Genomic DNA, 16,771 nt, shown 5'->3' with positions numbered 1-16,771 from the left:
CTTGGATTAGGCCAATGGCCCATTCAGTCAAACATTCTGTGTCACATAAGAACATAAGAGAAGCCCTGTTGGATCAGGCCAGTGGCCCCTCCAGTCCAACAATCTGTGTCACATAGTGGCCAATATATATATGTCTATGTGTGTATATATATATATATATATATATATATATATATATATATATATATATATATATATATATATATATATACAGACACACACACATATATATATACTTTGGTTAAACATTGTTTTTCAATATATGTTTTAGTAAAAGCTCTCATGGGGTGTTCAGTAGTTATATGGCTTGCTCATGCTCATGAGCTCTCTGGTTTGACCTAAGAGTGAGCCTTGTGGCTTGAGTAGTGCAAACACACCAGGGAGCGGATGTTGGTTTGAGTGTGAGCCTGCAGCCGTGTCGTGCAAAGCGGACGCACAGGAAGGGAACATGGCTGTTCTAAACATGTCGATCCTGCCCCCTCTCTCCAAAGCACATTTCTTGGAGGCAGCTGGAACAGAGTGCCAGATTCTCCCTCCTGCATTGGTGTTTGGGTTGGGGGGGGGGGGGACAGCATCTTTTTGTCAGGCTAGGGAAGGAAAGACCTCCCACTCACGCACCACAACAGGGCAGATTCCCACGAGGGCTTGTGGGTTCAGGTCTTGCTAAGGCGGCTGCCAGCAGGAATACAAACTCACGTTTTGGTGGTCGGAGGCCGGATGGGATCCAGTGGGATGACTCCTTCATGCTGATCGGGTGGCCAGGATTCCAGGGATTTTGACTGCTTCTTCCCATCTCCCCGTTGTGTGGTTGCCAGTGTCCAGGGAGGGACTGGAGATCTCCTGGAATTCCAAGTGCTCCAGACGACAGAGGTCAGTTTGAGGGCCAAAAGGGGCTGCTTTGGCAATCCCAGTCTGTGCCAGGGTCAGATTTACATATGCCCTAAACCAGCAGGGCACCGGTGCGGCTTTGGGTGGGCATATCTCCTGGCACACTTGGTAAGGTAAGGTAAGGTAAGGTAAGGTAAGGTAAAATTTTATTTATATCCCGCCCTCCCCACCTAGGCAGGCTCAGGGCGGCTAACAATATTTCATACATTTACAATAAATATAAAAACTTTAAATTTAACAATAAAACTTAAATTTAACATCATAAAAACCCGTTAAAGTATTTGAAAGTTCATAATTTAACTTAATCTGACAGCCATGATGACATTCTGACGCTAATTTCTGCCAGTGTGATTAATTCCATGTTCCATGTTGACATAGGTCCTTGGACAGGACCGTGTTGGCGGATCCTTAATTAACAGCAATTCAGCAGCCGATGTATGCTTGTTTAAAGAGGGCGGTTTTGCAGGCCCTGCGGAACTGATCAAGGTTCCGCAGGGCCCGCACCTCCTCAGGAAGCTGATTCCATAGGGCAGGGGCCGCTATTGAAAAGGCCCGTGCTTGGGTAGCCACCCAGATAGTCCAAGGGCTGGTGTTAGGCTGGTTCCCAGACAGGCTGGACTCTGGGAAAGGGACCTTCTGTCAAGGGGAGTTGTGACCCCCTATGGGTGCTGGGAGTGAGTTCTCACCTAACACTTTAGGCCATTTGAAGAGATGCCTGCAATGGTAAAAGAGTCCCTCTCCTCCTTTGGGGACTCTGGTTTGCTTTAAGGATTAGGGCCCCAAGACAGACGGAGCCAAAGGAATGAGTGGCTCAGCTTGTGGCATCTCTAAAAAGCCAACAGAGACACTTAAGCACAAGAAGCCTTTTTGTTCTGATCAACCCAAGCATATGGAAGTTTATGGGTTTTGCTGGTGTATCTCCCTTCTCATTTATGTTTGTGAGATGTTACTGCCTGCCTCTCTCCTTCCCCCCAGAGAGAAGCCTCTCTTCAGAGACAAGTGAATGAAGGCATCTTTCCACAGACGGAGGTGACTCAGTAGAAGGGGCAGGAGATGGAAGAGCAGGACCCAGAAGGACCTGGGACTGGCAAGAGAGCAAGGAAAGGCCCCCTTCCCCTCCGAGCTGGGAGTGGGGTTGAATTCTGGGACAGGGCTGGGCCAGAGACCCTGACTAAGGACACTGTAACCTCAGAAGTGCATTGCAAACTCTTCCGGCAGTTCTGCTACCATGAGGCTGATGGGCCCCGAGAGGTTTGCAGCCAGCTCCATGGGCTTTGCAGCCAGTGGCTGGAGCCGGAGAGGCACACCAAGAAGCAGGTCGTGGACCTGGTGATCCTGGAGCAGTTCCTGACTCTCCTGCCCCAGGAAATGCAGGGCTGGGTCAGAGGATGTGGGCCGGAGACCAGTTCCCAGGCGGTGGCCCTGGCCGAAGGTTTCCTCCTGAGCCAGGCAGAGGAGAAGAGGCAGGCAGGACAGGTGAGGGGATTCCCTCCAGGTATCTTCCATTCCAGCACCAATATCTGGCCTTCTCCTAAAAGCTTCCTGCCAGATATTTGTACAAGTGTAAAACATCGAAATGGGAGTTTTTACACCCTCCTTTGGCAGCCTTTTCTTCTCTAGAGGATTTCTGACCCCGCCAAGTAACTCGCCAGGTCTTCTGATTGGAGGGTGCAGAGTCTGGGAGTGGGGCAGGAGTCATTCCTTGGTCTCTTTTACATCCCATCTCTTTCTCCCTCCCTTACTGCTGTCACAGATGTGGGAACCATCCCAGAAGATAGAAGCTATGCTCCCTGAGGTGGATGGAGCTTCCTTGGAGCAAGAGCAGAGAGCGCAGGCCCTGGAGCGTACCCAAGATGCCCTTTCCCTTCCCAGTGGTAAAGACACTTCGTGCCTAGTTATGGTTGGAGTACCCAGTGAATTTGTTGCATGGAGTTTGAGGGGGCGGGGCGGAATTTAAACAATTTTTCCTACAGCACAGAGTTATTCTGTGGCAATCAATGTCCACTCATAGCAATTCCCCTCAAAAAGGATTTAGACAAGTTCATGGAAGGCGGTTCTTCACATTAATTGAAATATTCCTCTCTCACTCTCCTATTATTCAACCAGGTGAAAAAAGGGAGACACTACCTTCTAGGGCAGCAGAGCTCTCAAAAACATTTTTGGGGTCAATGAGAACCAACACTCTGTGTCACATAAGAACATAAGAGAAGCCATGTTGGATCAGGGCAATGGCCCATCCAGTCCAACACTCTGTGTCACATAAGAGAAGCCATGTTGGATCAGGCCAATAGCCCATCCAGTCCAACTCTTTGTGTCACATAAGAACATAAGAGAAGCCCTGTTGGATCAGGCCAATGGCCCATCCAGTCCAACTCTCTGTGTCACATAAGAACATAAGAGAAGCCCTGTTGGATCAGGCCAATGGCCCATCCAGTCCAACACTCCTGTGTCACATAAGAGGAGCCATGTTGGATCAGGCCAATGTCCCCTCCAGTCCAACTCTCTGTGTCACATAAGAACATAAGAGAAGCCCTGTTGGATCAGGCCAATAGCCCCTCCATTTCAACTCTCTGTGTCACATAAAAGAAGCCCTGTTGGATCAGGCCAGTGGCCTATCCAGTCCAACACTCTGTCTGTCACATAAGAACAGAAGAGAAGCCATGATGGATCAGTCCAATGGCCCCTCCAGTCCAACTCTCTGTGTCACATAAGAACATAAGAGAAGCCCTGTTGGATCAGGCCAGTGGCCCCTCCAGTCCAACACTCTGTGTCACATAAGAACATAAGAGAAGCCATGTTGGATCAGGCCAGTGGCCCATCCAGTCCAACACTCTGTGTCACATAAGTACAGAAGAGAAGCCATGTTGGATCAGGCCAGTGGCCCATCCAGTCCAACACTCTGTGTCACATAAGAAGATAAGAGAAGCCCTGTTGGATCAGGCCAGTGGCCCATCCAGTCCAACACTCTGTCTGTCACATAAGAACATAAGAGAAGCCATGATGGATCAGTCCAATGGCCCCTCCAGTCCAACTCTGTGTGTCACATAAGAACATAAGGGAAGCCCTGTTGGATCAGGTCAATAGCCCATCCAGTCCAACTCTCTGTGTCACATAAGAACATAAGAGAAGCCTTGTTGGATCAGGCCAATGGCCCATCAAGTTCAACACTCTGTGTCACAGAAGAACATAAGAGAAGCCATGTTGGATCAGGCCAGTGGCCCATCCAGTCCAACACTCTGTGTCACATAAGAACATAAGAGAAGCCATGTTGGATCAGGCCAGTGGCCCATCCAGTCCAACACTCTGTGTCACATAAGAACTTAAGAGAAGCCATGATGGATCAGGCCAATGGCCCCTCCAGTCCAACTCTCTTTGTCATATAAGAACATAAGAGAAGCCCTGTTGGATCAGGCCAATGGCCCCTCCAGTCCAACTCCCTGTTTCACACAGGGGCCAAAAAACCCAGGTGCCATCAGGAGCTGATGGAAGAATCTGGCTTCTATACCTGTGCTTACAGGGGCACATCATTCCCCCCCCCCTCCCTCCCTCCTGGCCTGCCCGAGGTCTCACAGACGTCTGAAATAAGTCAACAGCCTTTGTAATCCCTGAGGCTTGCAGGTCCCAGAATTTAGTAAAAAGCATTCCAAAAATTGTAAAGAGTCCAGCAGCACCTTTAAGACAAACAGATTTTATTGTCGCAAAAGCTTTCGAGAAACGCACCTCTTTTCTTCATTAAAAATTAGATGAGTGTGCAGAGGGCGAGGTTTTACATCTCTGGGGAGGGGCTGCATGAAGCAAGGTACAAACAAGGGAATGGAATAGCAAGTCCTGGGAAACGCCCTTCTTTCCTCCTTTCTCTCACAGGCTGTGGAGAGATGCTGTTGAGGTGTCGTCTTTTCAGAGGTGTGGAAGCGGCTGCTGAACCTCCAGCCCAGGTAGGGGATCTGAGCAGGGCACAGCCTGGGACCCTCCTCCTTTCTCAGGGGGGCTTTTGCTCCTGCAGTCTCTAGCAGGTGAGAGAGGCTCTGGAGGCCACTCCCTCTACCCACCCCCAGCCACACATCCTGCACCTTCCCAGACAATCCCTCCCTTGTGCAGTCTCTGCCTGGCGTGACCTCTGAAGAGGAGGGATCTGCTTTTTCTTCCAGGGTCCCTTTTCCTTTGAGGAGGTGTCCGTCTCTTTCTCTGAGGCTGAGTGGGCCCTGCTGGATCCGGGACAGAGAGCTCTCTACCGGGAAGTCATGCTGGAGAACTACAGGAACGTGGCCTCTCTGGGTAAGGGTCTTTTATAGGTGCCAGAGTTTTAAAAGGTGTGCAGTCCCTTTAACTGCGATGGCCAGAACTCCCTTTGGAGTTCAGCGATGCTTGTCACTCCCTTGTTCCTGGCTCTACCCCAATGTCTCCTGGCCTCCACCCCAAAGTCTCCTGGTTCCACCCCCAAAGTCCCCAGATATTTCTTAAATTGGACCTAGCAACACTAATAAGCATAGAGGTAACACAAAAGGTGCTGAGTTGGAGCAGGAAGGTAGAAAAGATTAGCCATCAGTTGCTAGCCAGAGATAGAAGGCATATGGAATACTTTACCTGTGAGCCTATTGTTTCACACATTCCATCTCTGGGGGGGGGGGGGAGATAGGGGTTTGCCTGGAGGATGCCTGTGTTGTCAGACATTCCCCTGGGGCAAGTTCTCTGGCCTTTGCAGAGAGTGTCTTCACTTGGCCTGTTTCTGACAAGGAACTTCCTGTTCAGGTTAGGAAATGGGGACTTCCAGGTACTAATGCTGTGTCTCATTTTGTTCCAGCACAGGTTGATCAGACAACTGAGGAGGGTGAGGAACTTCATCCACAATTGCCAGATGAAGTTATTAATGAAGACTTAAAAGGAAATGTCCGGAATCAAGGCAGACCCAAGAGAAAGAAAGACAGCCGTTTGGTTGAGAAGGGAAATGGAAGCAAGCGTTATATACATTTTCCCAAGCACAATACAGTGATGAGTAAATCCATTCAGTGTGGAAAGGACTTCAGATGTAAACCACAGATTCCTGTGAACCAAAGAATACAAAGAGGAAAGGAACCTTTTGAATACTCAGAGTTTGGAAAGAGATTCAGTGAGAATTCTTATCTTCAGAAGCACCAGAAAACCTATAAAGCGGGCAAATCTTTTGAATGCTCAGAATGTAGAAAGAGATTCAGTAGGAGTGGCACTCTTAAATGTCATCAGAAAACCCACACAGGGGAGAATCCTTTTGAATGCACAGAGTATGCAAAGAGATTCAGTCAGATTGGCCAACTTCAGCAGCACCAGAGAACCCACACAGGAGAGAAACCTTTTGAATGCTCAGAGTGTGCAAAGAGATTCAGTGACAGGAGAAATCTTAAACACCATCAGAGAACCCACACAGGAGAGAAACCTTTTGAATGCTCAGAATGTGTAAAGAAATTCAGTCAAAATCGCAATCTTCAACTGCATCAAAGCATCCACAGAGGTGAGAAACCTTTTGAATGCTCAGAGTGTGGAAAGAGATTCAGTTGGAGTGGCAGTCTACACCAGCATCAGAGAACTCACACTGGGGAGAAACCTTTTGAATGCTCAGACTGTGGAAAGAGATTCAGCAACAGTAGCCATCTTCAAGACCATCAAAGAACCCACACAGGGGAGAGACCTTTTGAATGCTCAGAGTGTGGAAAGAGATTCAGTCAGAGTAGCAGTCTTCAACAGCACCAGAGAACCCACACAGGAGAGAAACCTTTTGAATGCTCAGAATGTAAAAATAGATTCAGTCACAGTAGCAGTCTTAAACAGCATCAGAGAACCCACACAGGAGAGAAACCTTTTGTATGCTCAGAATGTGGAAATAGATTTAGTCACAGTAGCAGTCTTAAACAGCATCAGAGAACCCACACAGGGGAGAAAGCATTCGAATGCTCAGAATGTGGAAAGAGATTCAGTTGGAGTGGCACTCTTCTACGGCACCAGAAAACACACACAGGGGAGAAACCTTTTGATTGCTCAAAGTGTGGAAAGAAATTCAGTGACAGGAGAACTCTTCAACAGCACCAGAAAACCCACACAGGAGAGAAACCTTTCACATGCTCAGAGTGTGGAAAGAGATTCGGTCGCAATGGCACTCTTCAACGGCACCAGAGAACCCACACAGGTGAGAAACCTTTTGAATGCTCAGAGTGTGGAAAGAGATTCAGTCAGATTGGCACTCTTCAACGGCACCAGAGAATCCACACAGGAGAGAAGCCTTTTCTATGCTCAGAATGTGGAAAGAGATTCAGTCACAGTAGCAGTCTTAAACAGCATCAGAGAACCCACACAGGAGAGAAACCTTTTTAATGCTCAGAGTGTGGAAAGAGATTCAGTCACAGTAGCACTCTTCAAGAGCACCAGAGAACCCACACAGGGGGGAAAGTATTTGAATGCTCTGTGTGTGGAAAGAGATTCAGTCGGAGTGGCAGTCTTCAACTGCACCAGAGAACCCATGGCAGGAGAGCCATGGGTTTTGATTGCTCAGTGTGGAAAGAGAGTCAATCAGAGTGACCTTCTTCAAGAGCATCAAAGAACCCACACAGGGGAGAAACCTTTTGATTCCTTAGAGGGTGGAAAGGGATGAAGTTGGAGTAGCACTTTTTGAAAACATCTAAGAACTGACAGAAGGAGAAACCATGTAGCCTCTTAGCCCAGGAAAAGTCACAAGAAAAACACAAGCACATACCACATAAAGCATCAAAACAATATAACCTCTTCTATAAAACTTCTATTTACAGGAAATCTTACCCTAACCAAGAGGAAATGTTACAGATCGTCAAACTACAGAAGGAGTTTTAGCCTCTTGCTTAGCTACCTTCTTCCCCCACAACAGACACCCTGTGAGGTGGGTGGGGCTGGAGAGGGCTCTCACAGCAGCTGCCCTTTCAAGGACAACCTCTGCCAGAGCTATGGCTGACCCAAGGCCATGCTAGCAGGTGCAAGTGGAGGAGTGGGGAATCAAACCCGGTTCTCCCAGATAAGAGTCCGCACTTAACCACTACACCAAACTGACTCTCCAGAAGCAAGTGTGTGTGTGTGGGGGGGGGAGTGTGAGAAAGAAAGAAAGAGCACAGTAAAATTTAGAGGTTCCGGAACTCTGCTCCTGGGAGCTCCTGCCCAAAATGAGGCCTGCATATATTTCTGTTACAGTAAATCCTGCTATGTTCGGTGGGAGTTATTTGCAGGTAAGCGTACAAGCTGAGGCAGGGACAGATTAACATATAGGTTGAGTAGGAGATGATTTGTGAGGGGGCCCTGAGATTTCAACTGCCTAGGGGCCTCCACAATCCGGCACTGGCTGCTGTGTAGGGAAGGAAATACAGTTATTCGAATGACTTTTCTCAGATTAAGGAAGAGATTCAAGGTGCCTTTTAAGGGTCAGCTTTGCCAAGACAATCTTCTCTCTAGTTCTAGGGGTATCAGTCCTTGCTGTGGTTTCTCAGTGGGGCTGGCAAGGCACTCTGTTCATGCTCAGATGCACTTATTTATTTATTTATTTATTTATTACATTTGACTTATACCCCGCCCTCTCCGCAAGCGGACTCAGGACGGCTCACAGTATCATCTACACAATTAAACCAATAAAATATATAAAACCATAATTTACATTTTCCAGTTTAAAAGCATATTACAATTACAAATTTTTAAAACCATTATATAGTGCTGAATCCATATATTATAAGCGGCGTTAAATTCCAAGCAGTGATCACCGGCTTTCTGTGTGATGTCCGGTGGCAGCCATCTTTTCGTCAAGCATTAAAGGCCTGCTTGAACAACTCGGTCTTACATGCACTTTCAGCCAACGGGAAGCGAAGCAGAAAACGAAAGAGCGTTGAAAAATTTGCCCAGTACTGTAAGCTGCCTTGAACCACCAGGAAAACAGGACGCCAGTGTTTCAATGAAATAAAATCATATATTCTAATGCAAGCAAAGCTGGCCAAATCTGAGCATTCCTGAATCTAGCGAGTGGAGCTTTGAGCGCACGAGAGAGATTTCCCCACAAACCTGAAAGAAGTCCTGTGGTTGCAGGAAAATGTGCGATATATCGGGGGAGAAAAATTGGTTTTCACTTTTTAAAAACAACAACAAAAGGCTAAAAGAATCGGCTACAGCTTGAAGAAACAGACCCGCTGGGTTTCTGTGACACTGAAGGAGGCTCATGGGGGCCAGGCCTTCCTAAGGTTGCCAAGTCCAGGCCAGGAAATTCCTGGAGACGAGGGGGTTGGGTTAGGAAGAGGGCGGAGCTTGGGGGCAGGAGGAGCCTCAGTCTGGTATCGTGTTTATTTCTGTCATTCACAACCTGCTTGGAGAAGGGGGGGTGAGGTTGACCCCCCCTCCATCATCTGGGGAGGGACGTTGGCTCAGTGGCTGAGTATCTGCTTGGTAAGCAGAAGGTCCCAGGTTCAGCCCCCGGCATCTCCAGCTAAAAAGGGTCCAATCAAGTTGGTGTGAAAAACCTCAGTTTGAGACCCTGGAGAGCCGCTGCCAGTTTGAGTAGACAAGACTGACTCTGATGGACCCAGGAGGGTCTGATTCAGTATAAGGCAGCTTCAGATGTTCATATTATTTAGGGGAGGGACGGTGGCTCAGTGGTAGATCATCTGCTTGGTAAGCAGAAAGGTCCCATGTTCAGTCCCCGGCATCTCCAGCTAAAAAGGGTCCAGGCAAGTAGACGTGAAAAACCTCAGCTGGAGACCCTGGAGAACTTCTGCCAGTCTGAGTAGACAGTACTGACTTAAGGGGAGGGACAGTGGCTGAGTGGTCGAGCATCTGCTTGGTAAGCAGAAGGTCCCAGGTTCTGTCCCCGGCATCTCCAATTAAAAAGGGACCAGGCAAATAGGTGTGAAAAACCTCAGCTTGAGACTCTGGAGAGCTGCTGCCAGTCTGAGTAGACAAGACTGACTTTGATGGAGCGAAGGGGGTCTGATTCAGTAGAAGGCAGCTTCATATGTTCATATGAACAATGGATCTCCCAAAACCTTCTGGGGAGAGATGGTGGCTCAGTGGGAGAGCATCTGCTTGGTAAGCAGAAGGTCCCAGGTTCTGTCCCCGGCATCTCCAATTAAAAAGGGACCAGGCAAATAGGTGTGAAAAACCTCAGCTTGAGACTCTGGAGAGCCGCTGCCAGTCTGAGTAGACAGTACTGACTTTGATGGACCGAGAGTCTGATTCAGTAGAAGGCAGCTTCAGATGTTCATATTATTTAGGGGAGGGATAGTGGCTCAGTGGTAGAGCATCTGCTTGGTAAGCAGAAGGTCCCAGGTTCAACCCCGGCAGCTCCAGCTAAAAAGGGTCCAGGCAAGTAGGCGTGAAAAACCTCAGCTGGAGACCCTGGAGAGCCGCTGCCAGATAGTATAATATAGTCTGAGTCAGTATAAGGCAGGTTCACATATGTTCGTCTCTCTTGTCAGGAAGATCTGGTGGCAGCATCTGTCTGCAGGTGAGCTGGAGACCCCCCCCCCGTAGGGACTCCCCCCCCTTCCCAGCCCGTTTAAAACGCACCCAGGAGGTTCTGCTGCTTGCCAACCCCCCGGGAGGAAAAGGCATTTCTTCTTCCCACCAGGGACTAAATTGCAACCTTGAGTCTCCAGGAGGAAACTGGTAATGAAACAACGAAGGAGGAACCCTTAAGGAAGAGAAGGAACAGGGAGGTTCTCACCATCACTGCGCTCATTGGACCCCCCCCCCCGCGCCAAGAGGGCCCCTCCCCTTTCCGGGGAGGGTGGAGGTTGCAGGGGACTGCATTTCCCAGCAGGCCTTGCAAGCCCCTCCTCCAGGGGTGGAGGGGTAGGGAAAGGGGGGGTCCTGCAGCGCCCCTCTCCCTCCACGTTTCCTCGGTTGCTGGGAGCAGGATTCGGCCTCTGCACCTCTGCAGCAGCAGCGCCACCTTCAGGGCAGGTGAGCGAAGCGGAGGATCCGTGCAAGGGGGGGGGGAGAAAAGAGGCTGGAGGGGGAGGGGAGAGGAAAGGGGCCGGGGGGAGGGGGCTTCCCCGGGCTGAGCTGGTTCTGCACACGTGGGGGTTGCAGCGGACTGCATTTCCCAGCAGCCCCTCCTCCAGGGGTCGAGGGGGAGGGAAAGGGGGGGGTCCTGCAGCGCCTCTCCCCGCCCCCCCTTTCCCCGGCTGCTGGGGCAGGATCCGGCCTTTGCACCTGTGCAGCAGCAGCAGCGCCACCTTCAGGACAGGTGAGCGGAGCATTCGTGCAATGGGGGGGAAGGGGGGGCTCTTGCTTTCTTTGCAGGCTGCCCCGGGAGAACCGCCCCCCCCCACTGCCTCTCCCTCCCTCCCCGCCTGCATTTCTGCACCGAGCATCCAAGTCCACTTTCTGCAAACAGGGGCGGGATCCTCAGAGCTGGCCGCCGGGAAGGGGGGTGTTCCTTCCCCGCCCCCTCCGCTCTCAGCCCCCAACGGCTGGGCTGAGATGCAAATGCTTTTGGGGGGGGGGGAGGGGGGCCGTGCAAGGCTGCAAAAAGAGCTCAGAGGGCAGGGGGGGAGGGGCTGGAGTCTTGTGCTGGTGCAATGCCCGTCGTGGAGGCCTCTGGGCCCGGCAAGGTCCACCAATGCAAGAGACCCCCCCCCGCCCCCCTTTGGAGGTCTCGACTCTTGCTCCGGAGCAGAGCCCGGATTGCAACCCGATGTGGTGTGCAGCGCCCCTGGAGGGCTGCCCTGGCTGCTTTGGCCCCTGGCGGGGGGGGGGTCCCCGCTCTGATTCCTCCTGTGGGGGGGGGGGGCTGCAAGCGGAGGGCCCTTTTGCAAGGGGGGTGGCGGCTAAGGGGCTGGTCGCTGAAGGCGGAGTTACTCCCGAGCAGCCCCATTGAGCTGCATAGAGAGGAGGACTTGGAGTCTTTGGAGTAATTCTGGGGGGACTTCAGGACCCACCAGGTTGTGCAAACCAAGAGGGACAAACACTGAGGTTAGGAACAGGAGAGAACCGTGTTCTGCTAAAGAATACATGAATAAATAAATCGCCTTTACTGGAATTGTCAAAACCAACGGATATCTTAACCAAAAGATTTATAATGTAAAATATTAAAATGGTGATGATGTTTAGCTTAGCGATAATAATATGGGACAATTTATGTAAAGAAAGTATTGCAGATGTGGACTGGTCCTCTTGGGAAGTATCTTTACGCAGAATAAGGTTAAAATGTATTGTGCTCTCTATCCCTTCTATTCCCTACCCCTGTTTTTTTTCTGAAACTAATAAAACTTTTTAAAATTTGAAGACTAATTAAGTGAAGTGAAGCTGTTTCTGAACGATGCCGAAGCCCTTTGCAGAATATACTTCTGAAAACTAGATGCAAGATCTAAGTATTATTCCGTTTTCCCAGCGTGACGGCATTCCATCTGTGCTGCATGCTCCATGTTAGTTAAAGGCCAGCTGGAAGAGGATGGTTTTGCAGGCCCTGCGGAATTGGCCAAGATCCCGCGAGGCCCGCACTTCTTCTGGCAGCTGGTTCCACCAGTGGGGGGCGGCGATCGAAAAGGCCCTTTTTGACGTGCAACAAACCAAACGCAAAGCGGACTTTTTGTGGGGGGGCTGGGGGGGGTGAATGAGAAAGAGCTGGGGTGGGGATGGGAACTCTTGCCTGCGCTGGAATGAGCTGCAGCCCCATCTAACGATCCAGAGGTGGGCCCAGGATGGGCCTGTTTAACTACACTAATATTCACATTCAATAATCTAGAAATGTGTTACAGTCAATTTTACACAGATGTGCAGTATTCGTTCTTTGTTTGCAGGAATTCCTGAAGTCCAATAATTCCCAACCAGTTGTGGCTGCAACCGGTGTCAAGTCGGCAGATTCAATAACGAGTCGTTGTTGATACAAAGAAGCTACTTTATTGATACTGATACTTGAGGCTAGGCCAGCATTGAAAAGACTAAAGAATATACTGTAGATACATTGCATATAAGGGATACTTCAAAGGGTTTCCTAAGGGGGGGATTATGCAGGGAACATTCACACATTGATGTTACCAATTCGTTCTCAGGCTTGCATGGCCTTGATCGTAGTGGCCTCCTGACTCCTTTCCGAGAGCCAGGCCTGATAGATAGATAGATAAATTTATTGTCATTGTTCTCAAAAAAGAAAATGAGAACAACGAAATGAGGTGCTCTTCCACAAACATACCAACGCATCAACACCCCCCAAAAAGAACATATACATAGACCATTTAAATGCATCTCAAAACAAACAACCATTCATAACCCTGCATTTAGCCTGACCACGGTCCTTGGATAAAAGCTGCCCTTGAATCTATTTGTCTTAGCCTTCAACACTCTATATCGCCTACCTGACGGTAAGATCTCAAAGGCACAGAAGGCACAGATAAGACTTTCACATCTTTCCATTTCAAAGCAAAGCTACCCACTACAGGAAGGGAGGGGTAGGGAGAGTATGAGCTAGCAGCATTTGATTATACTTTGGTTCTACCCAGAATGCTCTTTGACTGAGCCAGAGTTACAGACAGACTTGACAACCGGACCGCTGCTTCCGTCCCCTTTCGGAAAAAAATCCTTCCTCAGGCAGCTCCCCAAGGGATAAAGTATTTCAATTGGCAGTGCTTTGTACCTCCCGTGGACCACACTTCTATTGTCCGGGGCTTCTCTTGAAAGGGCTGGTCACAGATGTTTGAGAATTATTGGACTTCAGGGAGTCCGACAGGCAAAGAAAGAACATTGCACATCGTTTTTGTAAAATGGTCTGTAAAGTGTTTATAGTTTAATGCGTGAATGTTACTGTGGTTAAACGTCGTTTTTCAATATATGTATTAGTAAAAGCTCTCATGGAGTGTTTAATAGTTATATAGCTTGCTCACACTCGTGAGCTCTTTGGTTTGACATAACTGTGAGGATTGTGGCTTGAGCAGTGCGAACACACCAGGGAGCGGATGTCGGTTTGAGTACCCCCCCAACAGCCATGTTTTGGAAAGGGGACGCGCAGAGAGAGAACACGCCTGTTCCAAACACGTCGCACTGCCCCATTCCTCCAAAGCGCTTTTCTTAGAGGCAGCCAAATTCTCCCTCTTGCACCAGCCTTGGCAGGGGGAGGAGAGCATCTTTTGCCAGGCAGGAGAAGGAAAGACCCCCCCCCCCCCCGGCACCACATCGGGGAGAAACAGGAGGGCAGAGTCCCAGGAGGGCTTCTGGGTTCCGGTCTTGCTAAGGAGGCTGCCAGCAAGAACACAAAACTCGCCTTTTGGTGGGTAGGAGGCCGGATGGGATCACAGGGGATGCTGATGGCATTCTTCCCATCTCCCTGATGTGGGGTTGCCAATGTCCAGGGAGGGGCTGGAGATCCCCTACAATTCCCAATGGTCACCAGGCGACAGTTTGAGGGCCGAAAGGGGCTGCTTTGGCAATCCCAGTCTGTGCCAGGGTCAGATTAATATGTGCCCTAAACCAGCAGGGCACCGGTCCAGCTTTGGGTGGGCAGATCTCCTGGCACACTTGGTAGCCACCCAGATTGTACAAGGGCTGGGCTTAGGCTGGTTCCCAGACAGGCCGGACTCTGGGAAAGTGCCCTTCTGTCAGGGGGAGTTGGGACCCCCACTTGGGTGCTGGGACTAAGTTCTTACCTAACCCTTCAGGCCTTTTGAAGAGATGCCTGCGATGGTATAGGGGTCGCCAGTCCCTCTCCTCTTTTGGTGGCTCCGGTTTAGGGATTAGGGCCCCAGGAGAGACGGAGCCAAAGGAATGGGAGGCTCAGCTTGTAACATCTCTAGAAAGCTCGACAGAGACGCAACTTTCCCCGAAAAACAAGGTGACGCATCTTAAATCCCTTGGTATGCGCTATAGCAAAATGATATTAAACCTGATCTGCAAACCACAAGAAACTCTTTTGTTCTGATCTGCCAGGGCGATTCCCACATGTCCCCTGAGCATACGTTGGTTTGTTATTTGGGGTGGTGTATCTCCAGTCTCCTTTTCCCTTGTGAGATGTTACTGTCTGTCTCTCTCCTTCCCCCCAGAGAGAAGCCTCTCTTCAGAGACAAGTGAACGAAGGCATCTTTCCACAGATGGAGGTGACTCAAGAGAAGGGGCAGGAGATGGAAGAGCAGGACCCAGAAGGACCTGGGACTGGCAAGAGGGCAAGCAAAGGGCCCCTTCCCCTCCAAGCTGGGAGTGGTGCTGAATTCTGGGAAAGGGCTGGGCCAGAGACCCTGGCTGAGGACACCATGACCTCAGATGTACATTGCCGATGCTTCTGGCAGTTCCGCTACCATGAGGCCGACAGGCCCCGGGAGGTTTGCAGCCAGCTCCATGGACTTTGCAGCCAGTGGCTGGAGCCGGAGAGGCACACCAAGAAGCAGATCGTGGACCTGGTGATCCTGGAGCAGTTCCTGACTCTCCTGCCCCAGAAAATGCAGGGCTGGGTCAGAGGATGTGGGCCGGAGACCAGTTCCCAGGCGGTGGCCCTGGCCGAAGGTTTCCTCCTGAGCCAGGCAGAGGAGAAGAGGCAGGCAGAACAGGTGAGGGGATTCCCTCCAGGTATATCCAGTTTAAGCAGCAATATCTGGCCTTTTCCTAAAGGTTCCCTGCCAGATGTTCTTCTAGAGGATTTCTGATCCCTCCAAGTAACTCACCAGGTCTGCTGATTGGAGGGTGCAGAGTCTGGGAGTGGGGCAGGATCCATTCCTTGGTCTCTTTTCCATCCCATCTCTTTCCCCCTCCCTCTCTGCTCTTTCAGATGTGGGCCCCATCCGTGAAGAAAGAAGCTACGTTCCCTGAGGCGGAAGGAGCTTCCTTGGAGCAAGGGCAGAAGGTGCAGGCTGTGGAGCGTGTCCAAGATGCCGTCCCCTGTGGTAAGGGCCTTTTGTGCCTAGATACTATTGGGGCACCCAGTGAATTTGTTGCATAGAGAGTTCGGGGGTGGGATTTAAATAATTTCCCACACAGCACAGAGTTAAGATGTGTCAAGTCCCCTGTCGTTCAGTTGCCAATACTCATCATTAGGTGACATGGCGTTTATTGATATACTGACCTTCACAAGGCAAGATGGTTCTTGCGAAAACTAGTAATGATGTGCACTCGCCCTGCCTTACAGCTTTCTCCCCATGTCCATCAAAGTCAGTATTGTCTACTCAGACTGGCAGCGGCTCTCCAGGGTCTCAAGCTGAGGTTTTCCACTCCTGGGACCTTCTGCTTACCAAGCAGATGCTCTACCACTGAGCCACCGTCCCTCCCCTGCTCTCCAGGGTTTCAAGCTGAGGTTTTTCACGCCTATTTGCCTGGACCCTTTTGAGTTGGAGATGCCGGGGATTGAACCTGGGACCTTCTGCTTACCAAGCAGATGCTCTACCACTGAGCCACCATCCCTCCCCTGCTCTCCAGGGTCTCAAGAGCCAGTTTGGTGTAGTGGTTAAGTGTGCGGACTCTTATCTGGGAGAACCGGGTTTGATTCCCCACTCCTCCACTTGCACCTGCTAGCATGGCCTTGGGTCAGCCATAGCTCTGGCAGAGGTTGTCCTTGAAAGGGCAGCTGCTGTGAGAGCCCTCTCCAGCCCCACCCACCTCACAGGGTGTCTGTTGTTGGGGAGGAAGGTAAAGGAGATTGTGAGCCGCTCTGAGACTCTTCGGAGTGGAGGGAGGGATATAAATCCAATATCTTCTTCTTCTTCTTCAAGCTGAGGTTTTTCACGCCTACTTGCCTGGACCCTTTTGAGTTGGAGATGCCGGGGATTGAACCTGGGACCTTCTGCTTACCAAGCAGATGCTCTCCCACTGAGCCACCGTCCCTCCCCTGCTCTCCAGGGTCTCAAGCTGAGGTTTTTCACGCCTACTTGCCTGGACCCTTTTTAGTTGGAGATGCCGGGGATTGAACCTGGGCAGATGCTCTACCACTGAG

General features: G+C 50.3%; 2 protein-coding genes across 2 annotated transcripts in view; one reads left to right on the top strand and one right to left on the bottom strand.

The window, feature by feature from the left end:
• Window positions 1-16,771, bottom strand: part of LOC132572108 (zinc finger protein 436-like) — a 244,086-nt gene that overhangs the window by 29,511 nt on the left and 197,804 nt on the right. The window lies entirely within an intron of this gene.
• The window catches only part of LOC132570869 (zinc finger protein 850-like), a 28,194-nt gene continuing 14,064 nt past the window's right edge, over window positions 2,642-16,771 (top strand). Inside the window, 4 exon segments of the mRNA XM_060237508.1 lie at window positions 2,642-2,762; window positions 4,753-4,823; window positions 6,187-7,255; window positions 14,806-14,810. Of these exon segments, the coding sequence (XP_060093491.1) occupies window positions 2,642-2,762; window positions 4,753-4,823; window positions 6,187-7,255; window positions 14,806-14,810 (1,266 nt within the window).

This window comes from Heteronotia binoei, chromosome 5 (assembly GCF_032191835.1).
Source record: "Heteronotia binoei isolate CCM8104 ecotype False Entrance Well chromosome 5, APGP_CSIRO_Hbin_v1, whole genome shotgun sequence".
Taxonomy (NCBI): domain Eukaryota; kingdom Metazoa; phylum Chordata; class Lepidosauria; order Squamata; family Gekkonidae; genus Heteronotia; species Heteronotia binoei.
Note: the sequence above shows the minus strand (reverse complement) of the source record. Positions and strands in the feature narration are given on the sequence as shown.